The sequence below is a fragment of the Colletotrichum scovillei genome, assembly GCF_011075155.1.
Source record: "Colletotrichum scovillei strain TJNH1 chromosome Unknown Contig00009, whole genome shotgun sequence".
In the NCBI taxonomy this organism is placed as follows: domain Eukaryota; kingdom Fungi; phylum Ascomycota; class Sordariomycetes; order Glomerellales; family Glomerellaceae; genus Colletotrichum; species Colletotrichum scovillei.
In genome coordinates this window covers 1,181,570-1,202,560 of record NW_023336267.1, presented here as the reverse complement: position 1 = coordinate 1,202,560, position 20,991 = coordinate 1,181,570, and the positions used below count along the sequence as shown (strand labels likewise).

Genomic DNA, 20,991 nt, shown 5'->3' with positions numbered 1-20,991 from the left:
GACGATTGCTGCAATGGACAACCTGCTGGCCCGAAAGCTGAAAGGAGTAATTCAGCTACATTCCTTTTCTGCAAGATTGTCTCGGATCTCTCTGTCGAAGTAAAAGGTGACTTCCGCTGTCTATTTTTGTCTGCACCCTTCCCAGGATCACACGTGGAAATGAAGTGTACGTCCTTACCAAGGTACTTACTTGCACTGGAAACCCTCCTGACAGCGAAAATGATGTGTTGGTAAAGAAAGCTTTTTAAACGATTCCTAGCTTTGGCATGCTGAATGCGCCAGTCGAGCAAACACTCTATATGTAGCCCTTAACAATCAAAAGACTCTCTCTTTCTCTGCCCTTCTTCCCCCACGTCATCTCTCTCTCTCCCCCCTCTCTCTCTCTATTTCCGGCCACCGCCAATATCCTGGCCCAGCCTGTACGAGGTAATCTTGTCCCACTCAATCTTCTGCCTCGTCACCGGCAGCTGTCGTCGTAGGCCCTTGAACGCGCCCTCGCTGAGACTCGTGAACCCCCTGTTGAGCTCCTCCTGGTACTTCTTCTCTGACGCCGCAATCTCCTTGACGATGCCCGCGCCCGTGCCCGATGACACCGACGCCTGGCTGGGCCGGCTCGTGAGCAGCCTGACGTTGCCGTCTTCGTAATAGTGCACGTCGACCTTGACGGAGCCCTCGAGGGCCTCGGAGGAGGGGTCGAAGATGTAGACGGATCGCCAGCGGCCGTTCCTGTGGGTAATCCCATGTGTTAGTACGTGCACCCGCGGCGACGGGGAACGCTTTGGGAAGAGCGCTATAGGGGTAGCACGTACCAGAAGTTGTTGGGAGAGTACTTGTTCGAGACGATGATGACTGCCACCTTGGAATCGTTCTCGGTGGGGTAGACGCCGTACGCGGCGTTTGGGAAGTGTTCCTGGACGTAGGGACCGAGGCTCTTCAACGTCGACTTGCTGTTTACGTAGTCCCTCAGCATCACTGCCCTCATATTGTTGTCTTAATTCCCGTCAGGAAACCTACATCAAGTCCGAGTTGGCGCTCTCCAAAACGTAGCTCTGCACGTTGCTCGCCTTCTGTGTGGTGTGGTCAAAGGAGAAGCTCGTGGAGCTCTCCACGTCAAAGTACTGGCCGTCGCCGAGCGAGCTGTGGGCGCTGACAATGACCTGCTGGCTTCCGCCCGGCAGCTTCACCGTGACGAACTGCTCCTCGTTGTACTTTTCAAACGCCGGCTCGAGGCTGGACACGATCTCGGGGTCCGATACGGTGAGCGACTTGATATCTTGGCGACGGGGTTAGCAATTCGTTCGGAGCTGTCGGCCCATTTCGTCTTCGTGGTAGAGTCGGGGGGTAGGGTAGGCATGTGCGGTTTACCTGCAATAACATCTGCGAGCTTCAATCGAGGTCAGCTTGGGGTGCGGCTCGCGACGTCATGCGCGTCGTAAGGGGATGGAGCTCGAGGTAAGTGGGAATGTACCTCGCCTGGGGGAGCGCCCTCCACGAAGGAGGACACGGTCTCGACTTGGGACATTGTGAGGTTGCGATCTGGTGCGGCGGGGAGAGTCAAAGGTTCTGCTCGCGCAATCAGTCTGTCGTTGAGTCGGTGACGATTGCGGCTGTACGGAGTAAATGGAGAGCTGTCTGCCTCTCTCGAACGTTGAAACGTAATGCGGGGCAGTTGGAGGTGGGACATGGGGAGGGGCGGATTGGCTGGGAAAGGGGGTTAATTGTTAGCGCGGGACCTCCACTTGAGCTGAAGGAAGTGGGCTCATTGTGTACTTCCTCATCACGAAGCGAACATGTCGATGGACTCGCTGTCACCTGCATGTAACTCATATTCAATGCTAGCAGAACAATGGCTGTGAAGTTGATGCCATGTCATTAAGGGTATGTACTATGTTTTCGGATTTCTTTTTCTTTTTGTTTTCTCCATCCTTCCTAGTCCCTCGCCAAGTCTCAATAATCCAGAACCCGCTTAATATTGTCATAAACCCCTGAGATACGTTAAAAATCGTGGCAGCATATCATGGGGAGGAGATAACACTTACTTGCAACATCAGGAATGTTGAACTTCTCATAAAGCAGCGGAGTGTGAATGCTCCATCCAGCAACTCTTGCAACCGGTGCCTCCAGCCTCAAAAAGGTATCATGATCCTCCTGGATTGTGGCAGCAACCTCAGCACCGATACCAGCATTCACCATCGCCTCGTGTACCACGATGCAGTGACCAGTCTTGCGCACGCTCTGGAATACCGTCTCCTTATCCCAGGGGTATAGCGTCCTGAGATCAATGAGTTCGACAGAGACTCCTAGCTCCTCTTCGGCCTTTTGTATCGCCGACATGCAAGTATACAGCGGCTGTCCGTACGAGATAATCGTCACGTCCTTGCCCTCCTTCAGGACCTCCGCCTTGGACAACGGCAGCGTGTACGCTCCCGCGGGCACCTGCTCGACGGCCGCGCGGTACAGAATCTTGGGCTCCATGAAGATGCACGGGTCATTGCTGCGGATGGCCGCCAGCAACAGGCCCTTGGCTTGTAGAGGTGACCGTGGCATGATCACCCGCAAACCGGGGATGTGCGTGAACAAGCTCTCGGGCGACTGAGAGTGATAGAGGGCGCCGTGGCCGACGCCGCCGCAGGGCATGCGTACCGTCAGACCACCAACGCTCCGGCCGCAGGCGCCGTCTCTGTACCGGTACTTGGCCGCCTCGTTGACGAGCTGGTCAAAGGCCGGGTAGATGTAGTCGGCAAACTGTATCTCAGCAACCGGCCGCATACCCTCCGCGGCCGCGCCAATGGCGAAGCCCATGATGCCCTGTTCCGTCAATGGCGTGTTGAAGATGCGGTCGGCACCGTAGGTCTCTGCCAGCTTCATTGTGCATCGAAAGACGCCGCCAAAGGCGACGTCCTCGCCAAAGACCATCACGGAGTCGTCCTCAGCCAGAGCGATGGAGAGGGCATCGTTGATGGCTTGAAACAGGTTCATCTTCTTTGTCGTGCCATCGCGCACCTCCGCTGGTAATTCAGCCGTTCCGAGAGCAGTTTGTGAAGAGTGCGCGAGGAGTGACGTTGTCGCGTAGTCCACGGGTATGTTGAGCTTCGCATTGGGCGGGTGCGTCGAGTAGAGCCGGGGGCCCGTAACAAGGGGTGGCAGCAGCTGTGTCGATACCGACGGCGCCAGCGCTCGCCGCAGTGGACGTAATGAAATTGACGACGACCTCATTGTAAATGGTACAGAGAGAAATAGGAAACCCAAAGAACCCTTTTTGAGAAGCCAATGCCTTGTGGTTTGTGTGAGTTCTACATGTAGAGATGAAGGGAATAGAAGGACGGGCGCCGGCTCAGACGAGGTAGGCCCTCGTTGCTAACCCGAAGGATGGCGGGTGATGTAAGTCAATCTTCGGCTTGCGACGGCGTTCGCGGGGTTGAAGCGGCTCCTGTCAGCCACAGACCCCTGCGGCCACTTAACGCCCTGATAAGGAGGTACTGGGGACACTGGGGCCGCTGGGACCAGAGCTCAGGTCGATTGTTGCCCTGCCAACAGCCGATGCGCCAAAGCACCTCCAAAAACAAGGCAGGAGCAATTGGAATACGACATCTTGGTACCTTGGCACCAAGCGAAGGCCAACGAGTACTTCGTACACGACGCATACGTATTTCCCGCAAATCTGTGCCTTTTTCAATCTAACCGCTAGGAATGTCATCCGAGTCGCAAACATTCCAGTGCAACGGCGACTAGGTCACTTTCACCCAACGACGACGACATTTTGCGACAAAATAGAAGATGGCGCCCGGTGAATCTTCGAGACCGTCGTCGCATCGACCACGAGACTCATCGGGCAGGAAACACCACAACAAGAAAAGGCGATCACGCGCAGAGGGATCCAGACGACCGGCCACAGACTCGGGCGAAAGCAGGGACGAGAGGAGGTCACAATCGCTGTCCGCGGATGCGTTGGCGAAGCTGAATCAGGATAACGTCAAGAGGCAAAAGAGAAGGGAGAAGAAGGAAAGAAGCGCGGGCGCTGGCAGACCACCGAGAGACGCAGATGCAGACGCAGACGCAGAGCGGCGGGAGAGGCGGAGGGCACGTCGCGAAGCAGCCTACAGAGATGCACCCACAGAACGACCAAAGCGGGTGCGACGAGAGGTGGATACAGAGGCAGTCTACGAAAAGCCCAGGAGAGACCATAAGAACAAAAAGAAACGGGTGGTGAGCGGCGCGATCATGGAGGAGGGACGGTCAAGGGGCCACTTGAGAGGCGGAGGGTGGAACAGCTCTGACCACAGCTTCGAGAAGGAGTATCTCATGGAGGACCCTCCAAAACCCGTCAAGAAGCGGAAGAAGCTTTGTAAGTTGCTTTAAAATGGGAGCTGGAGACGTTAGCTAACTGTCCGTCAGGGATATGTCTCAGTGTATCCTTAGTTCTTCTTATCATCATCATCGTAGTAGCGGTGGTGGTCAGCAAGAACAATAACAAAAGCAGCAACACGAAAACGACCCTCGACGACGGAAACAAGGACAGCGTCCCGATGAAGTGGCGCGGCACCTACCTCGATCCGTGGTCATGGGACGACACAACCGATTTCAATGTCACCTTCACCGACCAAATGGTCGGCGATTTGCCCGTCATGGGCCTCTACACCGACTGGGACGACTCGAAAAGGGCAAACGACAAGGTGCCGGCGCTCAAAGACGCCTGGGGCTCCTACGGCTCGCGGCCCGCCCGCGGCGTCAACGTTGGTGGCTGGCTGAATCTTGAGCCCTTCATTACCCCCTCGCTCTTCAACTACGATTCCCGCCTCGGCATCATTGATGAGTACACGCTCTGCAAGCACCTCGGCACGAAGCAGACGGCCGAGGTCCTCGAGAAGCATTACTCAACTTTTGTCACCGAGTCCACCTTTAAGGAGATCGCCGACGCCGGCCTCGACCACGTCCGCATCCCCTTTAACTACTGGGCCGTCGAGGTCTACGACGGCGACCCCTACCTCTTCCGCACCTCGTGGCGCTACCTCCTCCGCGGCATCGAGTGGGCCCGCAAGTATGGCCTCCGCGTCAACCTCGACGTCCACGGCCTCCCCGGCAGTCAAAACGGCTGGAACCACTCGGGCCGTCAGGGCGCCATCGGCTGGCTCAACGGCACCGACGGCGCGACCAACGCCCAGCGCAGCCTGGATATGCACGACCGCCTGTCCAAGTTCTTCGCCCAGGACCGCTACAAGAACATCATTGCCTTTTACGGTCTCGCCAACGAGCCGCGCAACGTGGACCTCAACAACGCCGACGTGGTCTCGTGGACCGCGCAGGCCTACAAGCTCGTCAAGGGCAACGGCATCGGCGGCGTCGTGGTGTTCGGCGACGGATTCATGGGCCTGGCCAACTGGCAGGGGAAACTGACGGGCTACAGCGACCTCGCGCTCGACGTGCACCAGTACGTCATTTTCAACACCGACCAAATCGTCTACACGCACAAGAAGAAGGTCGAGTACGCCTGCAGCGGGTGGACGGAGCAGACGGAGCAGTCGATGGACACCTCCACGGGCTACGGCCCCACGCTCTTCGCCGAGTGGTCCCAGGCCGACACGGACTGCGCCAAGCACCTGACCAACGTCGGCTGGGGCAACCGGTGGACGGGCACCTACAACACGGGCAACGCGACGACGTCGATCCTCGAGCCGCGGTGCCCGACCGAGGACTCCAAGTGCGACTGCGACACGGCCAACGGCGACGCGGGCGGCTTCAGCAGCGACTACAAGAAGTTCTTGCAAATGTTTGCCGAGGCGCAGATGCACTCGTTCGAAAAGGGGTGGGGGTGGTGGTACTGGACGTGGGACACGGAGAGCGCGCCGCTGTGGAGTTACAAAAAGGGCCTCGCGGCCGGGATCCTGCCGGCCAAGGCGTACGATCGGGACTTTGACTGCTCCGGGACCGTGCCGGACTTTGGGAGCCTGGCGGAGACCTACCGGATGTGAGAGGTGATGAAACGGACGGAAAGGTGAGGCAACTTTCGGAAGTTCCGTACCGGAGGTCCGGTGGTGAGGTGCTTTATGAGTGGGCCTAGTTGTGCGGCTCTGTTGACGACGTGCATTGTGTTATCCGACGACATGCGTACCGGGGATTTTATATATAGGTGCTGTCTTGCATGTAATAGGCGTTTTTTTGTTCTTTTTTTGTTTCTCATCTTTATTGTATTTCTTGTCATTTGCCCCCCATCTTCGGAGGTCAAGGGTTCAGCAATTTGCATTTCAAAATCCAACGAAAGCGAGAAACATCAGTATACTAGAAAGTGTAGCGGGCTCATCATGATGATGATCATGTATGTAAACAGAGATACGAAGGAAACAAATGGAAAGGGGGGCTCATGTATGATAATAACGCGTATCGAGATTGCACATGATCATAACTCCATCATAGTAGATAGATAGAGAGTAAGGGAAGGGAAAAAATGATGAAAAAAATCACGAATTGCCGAGGATTACCTGACCTACCTCACTATCCTGTCCCATTCTGCTAGTAAGTTTCAATGTTGTAAATCATAGGCAGTAATTAGTAGTGAATCTTTGGATTACCAATCCTCACCGTAACTCCGTGGCCCGTGGGGTACTCAGCCTGAAGGATCTCCACGCCTCAAAACACAAATCAAAACACGTGGTTTCCCTTACTCTCAATCCCATCTGAGCTAAACCACCCCCAAAGGCCCCGATCGGCGAGCCGGCGCCGCGGGGAGAAGAGGCCCAAATATTGAAGTGTCTGTCTGTGTGGCAAGCTGTCAGAAAAATTGGCAATGCGCACAGACACTGGGCGGGAGACCAAGATAACGGTCTCGCCCGGTGCCGGGAAAAGCTGCCGACAATTCAACGTGACTGACAACCCTCTCGCGGCTTCGGCCCTCTACGAAAGAAGCGAAAGTGACAATCCAGTGTTTTTTTTTGCTGGGCCTGCGACATGCGAGAGCGGGGATCGACCACCTCAGGAGCCCACATGCTGGGCAGTCTGAACTCTGAACCCATCTAGTCAGATCTCAAGAGGGACAGAGTCGGAAGCTAGCCAAAGTATGATAGATGGGGGAGGACCACCAAGCTTATCGCGGATTCGCACGTCCTCTGCGAGCCTGTGATCGGTGAACCATTCCATCGGGCCGCGTCTAACAGCCGTGGAGTGGAATTCCGCCAAGACGGGTTGGGTTTCTACTCAGCACCACCTCTCGACGTATGCTGCTCGAATAGTCGACAGATCAAGGTTACAGGGCCAATTTTAGCACCTGTGACTCGTTGCAGAAGTGACAAGAGGTGTGGCAGGCGCCTCCTGTCTCAAATGATCCCAGGTTCCAGACGTCGAGGATCCCCCCGTCTCTTCCCGCTGCTGCCAGCTGAATGAGGAACCGCGACTTGTGAAAAGTCTGGAATGAGCCAAAAAGGTCGTGGTGAATCTCGGGTCTTCCGACGTCATATCCATGACGGTTTATTTCCGAGAGAACCCCGTCCCTTCTGTCACCCTTTTGGCCAACGTAAGTGCAGCCAAAAGATAATAACAATACTAATAAAATGTTAGCAATTGCAAACTCGCGCGAACTAACGCCGAATAGCTCGAGGCCTCTTCTCATTGGACCCTTTCATCCACCTCTCGCAAGAATAGGCTGTTGGCTCCGATGCAGAACTGGAAGATCCCCAAGGCGATGGAGGGTCCAACGCAGCGTCATCCATCCCACAGTTTGTCACCCATCCAGGGGGCTCTATGACACGCTTGCATGCCCCTCTCCATCTCCTCTCCTCTCCTCTCCTCTACCTTATTCCTCTTCTGGGCTGAATGACATGGATCCAAACCGTAAGGTCGTCGACTTGCGTGCTTCACGCTGATCTTCCATCAGTCCTCTCCAAACTCGTCCCTTTCGCTGTTTCTTCTTTTGCGTCTTTGAAACAATTGGAAGAGTTACAATGAGAAGAGCCGTTTCTCCCACTTCCAAATAAAAACCATTGCCAATCCACTTTGAGGTCCTCGCGCCTTTCTTTGCCTTGTTATCGGGAAAACTGCAAAATCCATCAAAAAGAGGTCCTCTTCCATGAACAAACTCGTCCCTTTCGCTGTTTCTTCTTTTGCGTCTTTGAAACAATTGGAAGAGTTACAATGAGAGAGGAGCCGTTTCTCCCACTTCCAAATAAAAACCATTGCCCTGCACATACCTCCGTTCGAAGTAACGCCCAGCCCAGCAACAGACTGATCTGATCCTGTCACGATCCACACGACCGCTGGAACTCGGAACCAGGCCCATAATAACCACGCGGGATATCCGTACAAATATCCGACATCCGCAATCGGCCGACTACTGCGCCCTTGATATCAAGTCGTTATCAAGTGGCCCTGAGTAAGACCCAAGTTGGAGAAAAAAAAATTGTCGAGGATCGTTGCTGCTTTTCTCCCTTGCGGCATTTGACGATAATCATGACGAACGAAGTCGAAAAAGACATTGAAAAGGCCGAGAGCCATTCATCAAATCAGGATGATGACAGCGCCACAGTCCACGAGGACTCGGGCTTCGAGCCCATCCGCACGGGCGCCGCCGGTACACGGTCACTCCGTCAGTCGAGATCATTGACCCGGACGCGGTCACAAAACGGCTACAGCTGTGACGACTACCAAGAGGACGACAGCTCACCAAGAGAACCGGAAAAGGACCAGTATGAAGTGACTTTCGAGGGCGGCGACAGCGATCCCATGAGTCCACGTAGTTTGGGCAAGGCGAGAAAGTGGCTCATTGTATCCATTGTATCGTGCGCGAGTTTTTGCGTGTAAGTGAAGCCAACCACCGACTCTGTAATGAGATGTTGACATGCAAGACAGTACAGCTGCAAGCTCCATATACACCTCGACGTATGCCCAGATGGATGCAGAATTCGGCAACTCCCGACTGGTGAGCACTATTGGCCTGTCAGTCTTTGTTCTTGGCATCAGCTTGGGCCCCATGTTCCTGAGCCCTCTCAGCGAGTTTTACGGACGCCGGCCCATCTACCTCGTCTCTTGGTCCATGTATGTCATCTGGATCATCCCGTCAGCAGTCGCCAAGAACATTGCAACCATGATTGTTGCCCGATTTTTCGACGGTTTGTCTGGCAGTGCCTTCCTCGCCGTATCCGGTGGCACAGTGAGTGACTTGTTTGCTCGTCATGAGCTCCAAGCCCCTATGCTCATGTACTCACTTGCTCCCTTCATCGGACCTTGCATCGGCCCGCTGATTGGTGGCTTCGTCAACTACAACGCACACTGGAGGTGGACGTACTATGTCATGATCATCTGGGCTTTTGCGCTTTTGGTCGCCATTGTCGTATTCGTCCCTGAGACTTATCGTGAGTGTCTATGGAGGGTGCGCCCCTAGACTAGCTTGTCAGAGCTGACTTTTTTTGCTTCCAGATCCGATCGTCCTGCGGACCAAGGCACGCAAGATCCGAAAAGAGACAGGTGACGAGCGGTGGAAGGCCCCTGTTGAGAACATGACCAAGTCTGTCATCAAGACAATCGGCATATCCTTGATGCGTCCCTTCCAGCTCATTGCCTTTGAACCCATGGTCCTCAGCCTCGATATCTTCTCGGCCATTCTCTTGGGTATTCTGTACCTTTTCTTCGGCGCATTCCCCCTCGTCTTCACAACGATCCATGGCTTCAACCTATGGCAAGTCGGTCTCACCTTCCTGGGTATCCTCGTGGGTATGTTCCTTGCCGCCGCCACGGACCCCTTGTGGCACCGTATCCGTAGTCGACTCATGGCCGACTTGGAGAAGGAGACGGGCGTCAAGGGTGCCAGCGAGCCAGAGTTCCGCCTTCCACCAGTCATCCTGGGGGCCTTCCTCTGTCCCATTGGCATCTTTTGGTTTGGATGGAGCCTTCATGTGCACTGGATCATGCCCATAATTGGATCCGCCATTTTTGGAGCTGGGTAAGTTCACATTTCCCTTCGCACAGCATCGCAACCATGACCCAAAGTTGGAAAAAGGCCCGTGGTTCCGCAACATGCGCATCTTGCTGCCGTGACAAGACAACCCCGTGGTTGCTTTGAGCAGGCCCTCTGCAGGCTTCTGCAGGTTCATGTGCTGGCGTGTGCTTTCGGCCGTTAGGCATGCTTTGTCAGGCTTCCACGGACCGTGGGGTGATGTTGTTTTCCCATCTTGTATGCAGGAGTATGCAGCTGACCGTCTTGATGTGCCGCAGGACTCTCCTCGTCTTCACTGGAATCTTTACGTTTCTTGTAAGTGGAATATGTCCCGCCAGCTCCCCGCTTGTGGCGTTCCAGGGGTTTGGAATCAGTCTCAGGACCGGAGGTTACACGACAGGAATTGTGCTAAAGTTAGGGCTTACAGGTTGATGCTTATCCTTTATACGCCGCCTCGGCCCTCGCAAGTAATGCGTTTGTGCGATGCATGTTCGCTGGTGAGTTGCCCCGTGGCACCAACGCTCTCAACCACTCAGTTGGGAGGCGTCGTGTTTTGTTCGCGATGCTGACTTGGACTTCTCTTTCGACAGCCGCATTCCCGTTGTTCGGAACGCAAATGTATAACAAGCTTGGATATTCTTGGGCTTCGTCACTGCTCGCCTTCTTGACGGTGGCCATGCTCCCGTTCCCGTACATCTTCTTCAAGTATGGCAAGAAGATCAGAAGTCGTAGTCGGTTCGCCACGCGGGCGTGAGACAAGGCGGCAGAGGGAAGAAGTCCACCACGGACAAAAAGAAAGTTGACGAGGGTGACAATGCAACGAGAGATTCAGCGAAGGCCGGTGAAGGATCAGGCGTGGACGGCACCGCACAGACTTTCCGCATCGGTGTGGAGGACTAGCAAAGAGGCTGCCGGACTGTGAATGGTTGACAGTGACCGCATCTCGCCTCGCTGCCGGTCTTGTTGGTTGTGGGTGCCCATCTTGCCATGATGAGCGCGTTCCTGACCCAGGCAGTCGAGCTGGGCTGCCACTCTGCATTATTGGACGACTAGTGAGCGGGAGTCGGCGCGCAACAGATGCGGCTGTTGATCGCGTCGATCGTCATGAGGTGGACGGCAGTAACCGTCTACAAGTGCCCAAAGTGTCGGGCTGTCATTGATGGAAAGGTCATCAGGCAGCCATAGCGAGAAGGCTGGATGGTAACGCGGCATACGGAGGCTGGCCGAGTGGCTGCCAGTGACGGGCGAGAAGCCTTGGTTGATTTTGTGCTCACATGCAATGAGATACCCCGAGCGGTTGATGGGCTGCAGATGGATAGACAGACCGGTGCTCGGCACGTCGGCTAGAACCAACGTTACTTAATGCGATGATACCACCCTCATCCTCAGCGAGCCGTGGCACGTATAGCAGTGTCACGACTGTCCAGGGACGTGAAGCTGGGTGTAAGTCGTCACTCGGCCCTCGGCTTGGCTTGTCTTGGGACCAGGCAAACTGCGGACTGCGGATGTTGGATGCGGAGATCGTATTGGATCTCACATGCAGCAATGGGAACAGTGAGAATGCCAGATGTCCAATAAAGTGGCTTGCAGTTGCGTCGCTAACGTAATGCCGTGCGACTGAACCTGGCCATATTGGAATCGTTGAGACCAAGGCTCAGCAGATGACAAACGGATGGTCATCGTTTCCTGGGTTCGAATTCCGGTCTTGTCGTGGATGAGGTAAGTTGACATGATGGAATTCAAATCGTGGGTGAGGTGAGCAGAGTATGGCCTGACCAACCTGGTCGGAATCCAGCTGCGAGGATGCAAAGTTGCGAGTTTGTGTCTTGAGGAGCCTTTGCTAGGATCGCGTCTGGCGCAAGTGGCATGGCAAGGCAAGGCAAGTGCACAGGTGCATAATAGGCAAGGCATGGAAGGTATTCTGCAGGAGCAGGCGGCAGGCATGTGTCCAACTTTTAAACTACCTTCCTTCCTTGAGGTATCCGTAGTACCTACTTACTTTATGTACGGTGTAAAGTCTAAGAAAGTACAGACGAAGATGGGTTGTTTCCGTTTCTGTTCGGAACTACCGTACCGCCTTCCACAATCCACAACGGTAACTGCGAGTCCGACTGTCCGTCACCTTACCTTACCTTAGTTTGGATGGATATGACGGGAAGGAGAGAACCTACACCAACGGGAGACTCGAGGACCTGGATGACTGTGCAGCCGTGGCAGCGTCCCGTCGAGGGAAGGACAGACCTGTGCATTGTATTATATACATCTTCAACATCCCACTTTGCGTGGTGCTTCGTGTAGCAGGGACTCGTAAGGCACGAATAGTGGATTCCTCGGCCGGTGCACCCACATTCCCCCTTGGCCCAACGAATGACGAGTGTGACATTTTCTCCAAGAAAACCCCGCAGCTCAGCACGCAAATCTTTGACCAACAGCAGCGAGGCTGGGGCATCCGTTTTCTCCTTGGACCTGTAAACTGCTGTATTTTACCACCTTACGGATACTGCCCGTAACTTTGGTACCTTGTCTATCCCGTCCCTCTCGTTTTCTTTACCGACCGCCGTCAGCTCTGACGACAAACCTCTCGCGTGCTCCTCTTCCACCCGACCGAGGATAAACATCACGACTCCAAAATCTGCCCCGACCTCCCGCCCACGCCGCTTTCCCCTCAATTGCGCCGCTGCGCTTGCGATCGAGAACCTGCGAATGCGATCCGCCCTACGAGTGCTACTTATTGCAGAGTAGCCCACCAAACTCTCGTACCGCGTGTCAATGCTTGCATTAGACAAGCACAGGGACTACGGCTTCCTGCATATACCATTTACTCCCTCGACCTCTAAAATCCTCCCTCACATCACCCCGGCCCAGTGCCGTCAGTCGGCTATCCGCCCAGCGACCCTGTCTACCACCTTGTCCCCGCGACCTCATGTGGTCCGCGACGCGAACACCGGTCTCGAGACGACTGCGCCAACCATCGAGTCCAAGAGACCTAGTCCTGTGGTGACGAGCACGTCGCACCAGAAACGCCTCTTTCCTCTCCACCAACTCACTATTGGAGACTCCTGACTGCTGAGGATACGAGCTGTAGGAGACCCAAGGCTCGCCGCCTCCGTTCTTCCTGCCCTGCTCTGCTTGTAAGCCGCCTGCCCCCCTGCGGCGCAAAGAGAACCAAAAGAGAGAGAGGGAGAAAACAAGGCTCTACCCGGCCTATATCGCGGGAGCGCACAGCGCCTATTTCTGGCCCTATTCTCCCATACTACGTCGTCGCGGGAAACAATTGTCCGGCTCGACTCCTATTCGCAGATTCGAACTGCCACTACGCATACGGGTCTTGGAGATAGCTAGTCACGCAGTGGTGGTGTACTTTGAGCTGTGTGTGTGGCAGCAGCCCAGCTAGAAAGAACCCCGGCGTGTGTCACTCTACACCAACGCAGGAGGATTTTCCTGCTTTCTTTCCTATTATACGACGCCTATCCAGCGCGACGCCGGGTCCGCCCACATACGTTTGAAAGTGAGCCGTGTGGTTTCGCAAACGGACCATCAGGGACATTCGTGGACCGGGGCTTGCAGTGCCGTGCCGTGCCGTCACTGCGCCAGCTCCCACGCACGCCGTAATCGCATTTCTGCCCAAGGGGAGGCTTGTATATATAAATCCACGACACCATGCCTGACGGCCAGGACGACACCGGGCCAGAGGTCTCGGATGCCATGTCAGATAATGACCACGACTACGACGACGATACCCCCGTAAGAGACGACGACGACGAAAAGATGGCTGAATCTCATGACAGTGGCGCCGATACCAACGGCGAGGTCAAGAAGAAGTACGATCCCAAGGATCCGTCACGACCAAGGAGGAAGAAGGCTCGCCGGGCGTGCTTCGCCTGCCAACGAGCCCATCTGACTTGCGGTAAGCTTTGCCCGATTCCTCAGGGTCCGGCTCGCGATAGTCTCTGGTCAAGTGAACACCCGTGAAGTCATGTAATGCTTTGACATAAAACCCCGTGGTAACCGGGGTTTAGCTGCCTACTCCACTCACATGGCCGTCTGCGATGCAACCTTGCTGATGGGATGGCTACAGGAGATGAACGACCTTGTCAGCGATGCATCAAGCGTGGACTCGCAGAGGCTTGCCAAGACGGCGTCCGTAAGAAGGCAAAGTATCTGCATGATGCTCCCCCGGAAGCTCTGCGGCCCGTACTGGGTCCGAACTACAACCCGAACGCGGCGCCCGCCCGCCCCAACGGCCAACGGCATCACAGCGGGGCCTCGGATACGGCCTCGACAGCAGGCAGCACGTACTTCGGTCAGAGCTCAACCGCATCATTTCCCGTCTACTCGGGCCAGCAAACGCCCGTCGGCATTCCCGATGGCCTGCCGTATCAGGCGCAACCATCGCCGATATCACCGTCTTTCCCGCAGCCGAGCAACACTGCGCGATCTATCGGCGGCATGATCTCGCCGCAGGTCGCCAACGACCCCTTTAATACGTTATTCGATCCAAGCAACCCAGCAATCTTCAACTTTGATCTGGAAGGGCTCAACTTTGGCAGCCAGTATGGCGCCATGGAGTTCGGCATGCTAGGGCACATGTCATCAGGCGCCGCAGAGACCCCTCCGCGTGACGGCTCCCTGTCAGGACCAAGTGGTGAAGTCAACTTTGGATCCACAAACGTCTTTGGCAACAATGGCAATAACCAATTTGGCCAAGTATACGATAGCGGTATGATCAACGATTTCATGGGTGTAGACCAGTCTTCCAACGGCATGTACCAACAAGGCAATCTGCAACATGGCCTTCCACATGCCTACGCCATTGCTGCTGGCCCAACAAGCCTACATAGTCCAAGCACAGACAACACCGCCAGCCCGCAACCTACTAACTTTACCTTTGAAGGATCTCCAAGTGGGAACTTTGGCGCTGTTGGAAACTCCCAGACCATAACCGCCCCGACGCGGCCCAAAGCAAAGACCGGCGCCCCTCAAAAGAGCGGCCCTCACACGCTGCTCGGCAAGAGGCAGCGCGACCCTTCGTCCATTTACGAGACCGTAAAAGAGCCGTATCCGTATCTCGCCGGCTTCCACGCTCTCATCGACTACCTGCCGAAACGCTTCTCGGCCAACATGACGCTGCGCATCGCAAAGGCGCTCGCCAGCATTCGCCCGTCATTTATTGCCTGCACCAAGACCCTCAGCCGTCAGGATCTCATCTTCATGGAGAAGTGTTTTCAACGCACTCTATTCGAGTACGAAGAGTTCATGCACCACACCTCGGCACCCACTATTGTCCTCCGCCGCACTGGCGAGATTGCCGCCGTCAACAAGGAGTTCATCGCTCTAACAGGCTGGACCAAGGATGTTCTCCTCGGGAACGACCCCAACTTGAACGTCAATACCGGCGGTACTGGGTCGACTACCAACAGTGGCCGCAACACTGGCCGTGCGGGCTTCTCAACGCCAAAGGCACCCGCCGCAACGCTTGCCGACCAGATCAAGAACGAGAGCGGACCACGGAAACAGCCTGTCTTCATTGCCGAGATCCTCGACGATGACAGTGTGGTTGAGTTTTACGACGACTTTTCGCATCTTGCTTTTGGCGACAGCCGAGGCAGCGTTAACCGCACATGTCGGATCCTCAAGTACCGCACGAAAGAGCAGACGGAAAGCGCGGCGTCGTCAGATATGACGCCGCAGCAGGACCCGCGCAAGAGCATACTCAGCAACCGCGTTACCCGAATCGATGGCGAGCACGGCATCTCAAAGATTGAGAAGGACGGCAAGGTGGACTGCCGGTATTGCTGGATGATTAAACGAGACGTATTCGATATCCCCATGTTGATTGTTATGAACGTGAGTATCTCTACTCTTAAGAGTGTGGTTGTCGAAGAAGACATGGACTGACAGATGGCAGTTTCTTCCATGCTATTCCCAGAATAAGGAAACTCATGGACTGGCTGTGTGAGGTGAGGTACTAAAAAAAGGGGCGATCAGAGCACACAAGAGGGAGGGGAGAGGCATTGGAGGCGTTTTTCACTTTTGATTTAAAGGTTCAGTGTGTTCTCTCGTCATTTGTTTGACATTACCCTTTCTCGTTATAGGGAGAGGCCGGGAAAGGCGCATCTTTGCGGAAAGGATTGATCGATGGTCATATAACTCATTGTTTTCCTTCACAAATACTTCACTTCAGCCAACAACCCCTCGGGGAGAGAGGGGGAATACCCAAGGACCCTATACGTTTTGGACAGACAGAACCTTTTTTTCCGAATGAATGCATTCTTCTATATTTCTAACGCTTCGTTTGTTTGTTGTTTGTGTACCTTTTGTGAAGAGACTTCATAATCATGAGAGGTGAATGAGACGAGGATGTGATGTGATGATGAGATATTTCGGCTTCTCGTTTTTTGCAAAGCCTAAGCCTTGGGCAGCTCCTCGACCAACCACTGGGCATCGAGCGTCCCGTCCACGGTGCCCTTGGGCCGCAGCGCCTTGGGCGGGTGCCACGCGTCCCTGGCGAGCGAGGTCCTGGCCACCTCGCAATCGGTGTTGATGTCCGCGATCAGCGCCTCGAGGCTCGTGTAGTCGAGCTCGTCGCGGACGAAGCCGAGGATCAGCAGGCGCATGTGGGCGTCGTAAAAGTCGGCAGAGAACTTGTGCAGGACGTGGACCTCGGCGGAGCGGACCGTGTTCTTGTAAAAGGGGTTGTAGCCGATGGACATGACCATGGGGTAGAGCTGGAAGTCGACGTGCGGCTGGGCGGGGCCGGCGCCGGCGGTGGAGGACGTGCCGGGGGCGGCGACGCGGTCTGGGTGCGAGGGGGGCAGGGAGAGGGAGGCCCAGCCGAAGTAGACGCCTGATTTTATGGTGTCGATCCAGGGGGTGAGGGAGGCGTCTACGGGGAGGTTTGCGGTTGGGATGCCGAGCTGGGGGTGGGTTAGTATGGGGAAGGTTTGATGAGATGTCGTGCTCGGGGAGGATGATGAGTAGATGGAGAAGTATTGGGTGTGAGTTTGAGGCGTTTTTGTGTGTAGATCATGAGAATGAGCAGAGCCAGAGAGAAGCCAACGGGGAAGTGATTGCCTTGGAAAGAGACGTGACCGACTGACCTCCTTGGACCCCCGACCGAAGCCAGAGATGACCTTGCCTTCCATCTTGTACGGGTAAGGAGCCTCCGGGCCCGACTCCGGGCCGACGATGAGGGGACGAGTTGTCTCTGATGCCACCATCTTTGCTGTTTCTGGTTTCTTCTAGCCTGTCTCTTGACTCCTTTTTGTACACCCTGCCCTCTGTGTTGAGAGATGGTTGAAATATGTGGTTGTCGCGATGCTGATTAATCCAACACCGAGGTGAGTGAGTGAGATTCTCAACAGTAAGCCTGGTGGAGCTTGGTATCTGACAAAATGTGTTAATTCAGGGGAATCAGACGGAACGAGGTAGCATAGCTCACATTGAAAAGAAGTTTGCGGCTGTAAGACAAGATCTCAAAATTATCTTTTTCCCAGTGTGAGAGCGAGAAACGTTAGACAGATTGCGACATTGGGTGAGAGAGAGAGAGCCGCTTCGATGATGAGATGAAAGTGGTGGTGGGGCGGCGGGATGAAATGGAGGGGTCGCCGTTCCGGTGTGACTGATTGGAGTCGGAAGGTCCAATGCGGGCGATTCGGGCGGCTTCGATAAGGCTCTCGAGGGAGAGTGGGTGCAGGTGCACCTTGCACCTTGCACCTGCCCTGGTGCGTTATCGATTTCGCGATCGGGAGGGGCACGACGTTGCGCCGACCACCTCAGTGGGGCCTCCCTCTCCCACCTTTTGGAGGGGGAAGGACAAGCTGGCTGGCAGGCCGGGGGGCTGCCGTATGACAATGCAGTCATCTTCTTTGCTTATTCTCGTCCAATGATTTTCACAGATGCACTTGATTCGTCCCGTGTAAGTGTAAGACGTGAGCAGGTTGATCATAGGAAGCACAGTTGACTACATTTCTCAATAAGTTATATAAATAAGTAGATGGATACATGACATTCTGTTGCCTGGACGCAAACTTTCTTCGTTTATCTAAGACAGTTGGGTGGTATTTTCTTACACAAGAGGGGATATCAACAAATTCCAGCAAAACTAATCAAATCCGACAATATCAACAAGGGGAAAAGGAAAACAAAAGCATCACGATGTTGCTGACGGCCTCGTCTCTCAACGTTCCCACTGACAACGGATAAAGACAAAATTCGTGATTCCACACGAAACAAGCTTTTTTCCACCCGAACCGTTTGTCACCCATCATCCGCGATACCCGTGACCTGTGTCTCTGCGTCGCCGTAACCACGATTAAAGAAGCCATTGGGCCACAAGCAGAGTGTAGCCCCGGGCCGGGACGCCGTGATACCACCGAAACATCCCGCAAGACAAGACAGATGGCGTGAGACCAGGAGAGGAAAAGAACGATTTCGACGAGGGGCGTACTTGTCCTCTTGAGAAGGTTTGACCTTGGCTCTCTGGGTGCCACTGACAAACACCCGTCTGAACCTCCCCGAGACCTAAGACCGGGGCCAGGCGCCGTGCTTCCACTCGGTCCGCCCAAGCCTCACAATCTCGGGCGCCTCAATGACCCACAGACCGGCAGGCGCCTTGCCCTGCTCGACGAGGACGGCGGCGTGCACGGCAGCGCGGGCAATCACCTCGGCCTCCTGGCCAAACGTATCCTGCACTCCCCGGTGCAGCATGCCCAACCCGCGCACGACGGACTGGAACACGCCCTCGCCGGCGCGGCTCTCCTCGCGCGCGCCCAAGATCAGGCCCGGCTTGAGGATGATGCCGTGGTCGAACCCGGCTTCTTTAATCGCATCCTCGACGCCGTTCTTCATCTTGCTGTAGGGCGCCTGGGCGCTCAGCGCGCCGCGGGTGCCGCCGCTCGAGATGAAGATGAAGGCCTTGGAGCCGGCGGCCTTGGCGGCCTTGACGAGCTCGACGTTGAGGTCGTGGTCGATCTTCCACTGGTCGGCGATGCTGCCGGCCGCGGCGCGGGTGGTGCCGAGGGCGGAGAAGACGACGGTGGGGGTGGGCTGCAGGGCGGCGAGCTTGGGGGGCCAGGCCGAGGTGTCCTGCTCGATGACGGGCTTGAGGGTCAGGCCGCCGGCTTTGGGGGGCCGACGGGAGATTGTGTTGACGGCGGCGAAGGCTTCCGAGGTGATGAGGTTCCCGAGGATGTGGGAGCCCACGAGGCCGGTGGAGCCGATGACTGCGGCGTTGTGCGCCATTGTGTTGTGTTTGGGTTTGTTGTTTTGTTAGAATTTGGATCAAATCGGAGTCTGACTGTTTTTTTTTGCTGTAGCTTTTTCCCTTTGTCGCTATGGAACAGAGAGAAGAAGAAAAAGGTGAGATGATTGATACGACGAAGATGTCGGGTCCGACGGGTTGGGTATCTGGCGCAGTGGTAAACGGGTATGGTTGTCTGTGATGCTGCTGCGGTTGGCGCTTCTTTCCAGTCTGTGGGAAAAAGAAAAAGAAAAGAACAAGTTGAGAGAAAGAGAGGCGCGAGAGCAGAGTGCAGGACGTCTGTGGGATATGTTGATGCGGGCTTTATGAGAGCTTGGCTGGCGCTGGTGCTTTATCGAACCCTAATGAAGTTTGCTTGATCTTTACAATGTCTGTGTGTACTTGGTGAGACAGGGCCGCGAGAAGGGGGGGCGTGGTGATTTAAAGACGAGGCTATATGGGGGGAGTGCGAGACTGAGCACAGAGGGGGGGGGTGAAGCGTGAGGCTATTGTACCTTTTGATAGAAGGTCTTAGGCAAAGAGACGGAGAGGTTAAGAGTAGACGCGTGTGCTGGTTGACGAGCTGGAGTGGAAGAGGCAGGCTGTCGAGCAATGTTCCTTGGATATGACGACAAGATGGCACCTGCGTCTGCGACTGGAGACCGTTGACAACTAGGATGGTACTTGATGGGGAGGGGGTGTTTGCGAACTACAGCGGGGGGAAGAGGGAAAACCCAAATGAAAGAGACGATTGCGAAAAGTTGGAACGGTTTGTCTTTCAAGCTTGGACAGGGGAGGTCGGAGCGGTTTTCTACTTATCTCTTGAGCGTCTAGTTCCTCCCTCTGCGGAGAGTGCAAGTATAGAGGTTATTACAGATGTCTGTGGATTACAAAGAAGGCTCCACTCTCTTAACGCCGTCACGGTAAAAGAAGTAGAAGTAGGTACAAGGTAGCGTCGATGTGGAATGACGCCGGGGAGACCGCCTCGGGATCATGACAACGGGTTCTCCACGCTCGGGGTTCCACATCAGGTTCGCAGAGTCTCGAGCTTTTCGTCTCTGATTTTGAGAGAGAGGGGGGGGGGGGGGTTCACGGTTCACCTTGAAGTCCGTATTGGCATTACTTGGCGGTTACTCATCTACACTTACACCGTGGAGCACAATCTCGCATTCAGGCAAAACGGTCTTTGCATGAACTTGAAGAATGCCAAAGCACATTTCGCACATGACTAGCAACCACGTACTCGGCTAGAAAGCCCTGCCTACCTTACCTTACCTTACCTTGGTCATGCTCTATGTCCTTCCAGCAATTTTTTGACCGCAAATCCGACGAGACGTTTTGGGTGCCTAGGAAGCGATAACGAGGACCAAAGAAAGAGAGAAAGAAAAGGACGGGGGAAGGAAGCCAAGACGGAAGACCTCGAGCTGGGAAAAGTCCGCAAGTCATGCAGAGCTCCGCCTTACACGGAGAGCTCGGTGGCTGCTTAACGCCGGATGATGGATCTTCTCTCTCCATCCAGACATGATCTGGTCAGCCCCTCAAGCCTCCCCGAAGACATTATTCTTTCTGAAATATTTTGACTGCTTCATGTAATATCAGTAGTAGATAGCCCCTGATGGGTGGTGTTCAAAGTTTCAGCGGCAGCTTTCGAACCCAGCCTGTAAATCTACAACGAATGGTGTATGTCTTACCTTTTCGGCGTTAAGGCCCACACTGGACGGACGTGGGGAACGCGGACAGTCCGCCGAATCGTAAACTCCACCACCGCGGAATCCGCTACCGTAGAATGCGGAATTTCTCTCAATTGGAGGTCTTCGATTAGCAGGCCTTG

At 55.0% G+C, this 20,991-nt stretch overlaps 7 protein-coding genes across 7 annotated transcripts; 3 read left to right on the top strand and 4 right to left on the bottom strand.

Annotated features, from left to right (window-relative positions):
- Positions 1–304: 304 nt before the first annotated feature.
- Positions 305–1,773, bottom strand: HER10_EVM0000045 (transketolase). Its single transcript, XM_035469842.1, has 5 exons — positions 1,469–1,773; positions 1,366–1,384; positions 1,015–1,273; positions 810–947; positions 305–726 (listed from the first exon to the last, which is right to left on the bottom strand). Exons 1-5 carry the CDS (start codon positions 1,682–1,684, stop codon positions 384–386), a joined length of 975 nt encoding a protein of 324 aa, XP_035328711.1. The 5' UTR covers positions 1,685–1,773; the 3' UTR covers positions 305–383.
- Positions 1,774–1,834: 61 nt separating this feature from the next.
- Positions 1,835–3,318, bottom strand: HER10_EVM0004882 (transketolase). The gene is made up of 2 exons (XM_035474510.1): positions 2,040–3,318; positions 1,835–1,985 (listed from the first exon to the last, which is right to left on the bottom strand). The coding sequence occupies exons 1-2, from the start codon at positions 3,214–3,216 to the stop codon at positions 1,948–1,950; spliced, it is 1,215 nt and encodes a 404-aa protein (XP_035329273.1). The 5' UTR covers positions 3,217–3,318; the 3' UTR covers positions 1,835–1,947.
- A 400-nt stretch (positions 3,319–3,718) lies between these two features.
- HER10_EVM0003488 (beta-glucosidase 6) lies at positions 3,719–5,969 on the top strand (the record flags this gene model as incomplete). Its single annotated transcript, XM_035473163.1, has 2 exons — positions 3,719–4,345; positions 4,396–5,969. Exons 1-2 carry the CDS (start codon positions 3,778–3,780, stop codon positions 5,967–5,969), a joined length of 2,142 nt encoding a protein of 713 aa, XP_035329094.1. The 5' UTR covers positions 3,719–3,777.
- Positions 5,970–8,021: 2,052 nt separating this feature from the next.
- On the top strand, positions 8,022–11,424 carry HER10_EVM0007177 (major facilitator superfamily transporter). The gene is made up of 6 exons (XM_035476742.1): positions 8,022–8,783; positions 8,836–9,338; positions 9,403–9,925; positions 10,198–10,234; positions 10,347–10,416; positions 10,510–11,424. Exons 1-6 carry the CDS (start codon positions 8,437–8,439, stop codon positions 10,671–10,673), a joined length of 1,644 nt encoding a protein of 547 aa, XP_035329575.1. The 5' UTR covers positions 8,022–8,436; the 3' UTR covers positions 10,674–11,424.
- Positions 11,425–13,579: 2,155 nt separating this feature from the next.
- On the top strand, positions 13,580–15,878 carry HER10_EVM0004322 (transcription factor; the record flags this gene model as incomplete). Its single annotated transcript, XM_035473971.1, has 3 exons — positions 13,580–13,826; positions 13,998–15,766; positions 15,828–15,878. 3 exons carry the CDS (start codon positions 13,580–13,582, stop codon positions 15,876–15,878), a joined length of 2,067 nt encoding a protein of 688 aa, XP_035329206.1.
- Positions 15,879–16,326: 448 nt separating this feature from the next.
- HER10_EVM0010735 (riboflavin kinase) lies at positions 16,327–17,139 on the bottom strand (the record flags this gene model as incomplete). Its single annotated transcript, XM_035480186.1, has 3 exons — positions 16,327–16,386; positions 16,447–16,836; positions 17,020–17,139. 3 exons carry the CDS (start codon positions 17,137–17,139, stop codon positions 16,327–16,329), a joined length of 570 nt encoding a protein of 189 aa, XP_035330024.1.
- Positions 17,140–17,938: 799 nt separating this feature from the next.
- On the bottom strand, positions 17,939–19,968 carry HER10_EVM0008978 (uncharacterized protein). The gene has a single exon (XM_035478483.1). It carries the CDS (start codon positions 19,160–19,162, stop codon positions 18,443–18,445), a length of 720 nt encoding a protein of 239 aa, XP_035329791.1. The 5' UTR covers positions 19,163–19,968; the 3' UTR covers positions 17,939–18,442.
- Between the last annotated feature and the right edge of the window lie 1,023 nt (positions 19,969–20,991).

Excerpts from the sequence above, each read along its gene's own strand:
- HER10_EVM0000045 (XM_035469842.1), bottom strand. The coding sequence starts at position 1,684 with ATGTCCCACCTCCAACTGCCCCGCATTACGTTTCAACGTTCGAGAGAG. Across the intron at positions 948-1,014 it reads AGCGCCAACTCGGACTTGAT|CAAGTCGACGTTGAAGAGCC; the intron begins GTAGGTTTCCTG and ends CTACGTAAACAG. Across the intron at positions 727-809 it reads TACTCTCCCAACAACTTCTG|GAACGGCCGCTGGCGATCCG; the intron begins GTACGTGCTACC and ends GATTACCCACAG.
- HER10_EVM0004882 (XM_035474510.1), bottom strand. The coding sequence starts at position 3,216 with ATGAGGTCGTCGTCAATTTCATTACGTCCACTGCGGCGAGCGCTGGCG. Across the intron at positions 1,986-2,039 it reads CAACATTCCTGATGTTGCAA|GGGTTTATGACAATATTAAG; the intron begins GTAAGTGTTATC and ends AACGTATCTCAG.
- HER10_EVM0007177 (XM_035476742.1), top strand. The coding sequence starts at position 8,437 with ATGACGAACGAAGTCGAAAAAGACATTGAAAAGGCCGAGAGCCATTCA. Across the intron at positions 8,784-8,835 it reads TCGTGCGCGAGTTTTTGCGT|TACAGCTGCAAGCTCCATAT; the intron begins GTAAGTGAAGCC and ends CATGCAAGACAG. Across the intron at positions 9,926-10,197 it reads TCCGCCATTTTTGGAGCTGG|GACTCTCCTCGTCTTCACTG; the intron begins GTAAGTTCACAT and ends GATGTGCCGCAG.
- HER10_EVM0008978 (XM_035478483.1), bottom strand. The coding sequence starts at position 19,162 with ATGGCGCACAACGCCGCAGTCATCGGCTCCACCGGCCTCGTGGGCTCC.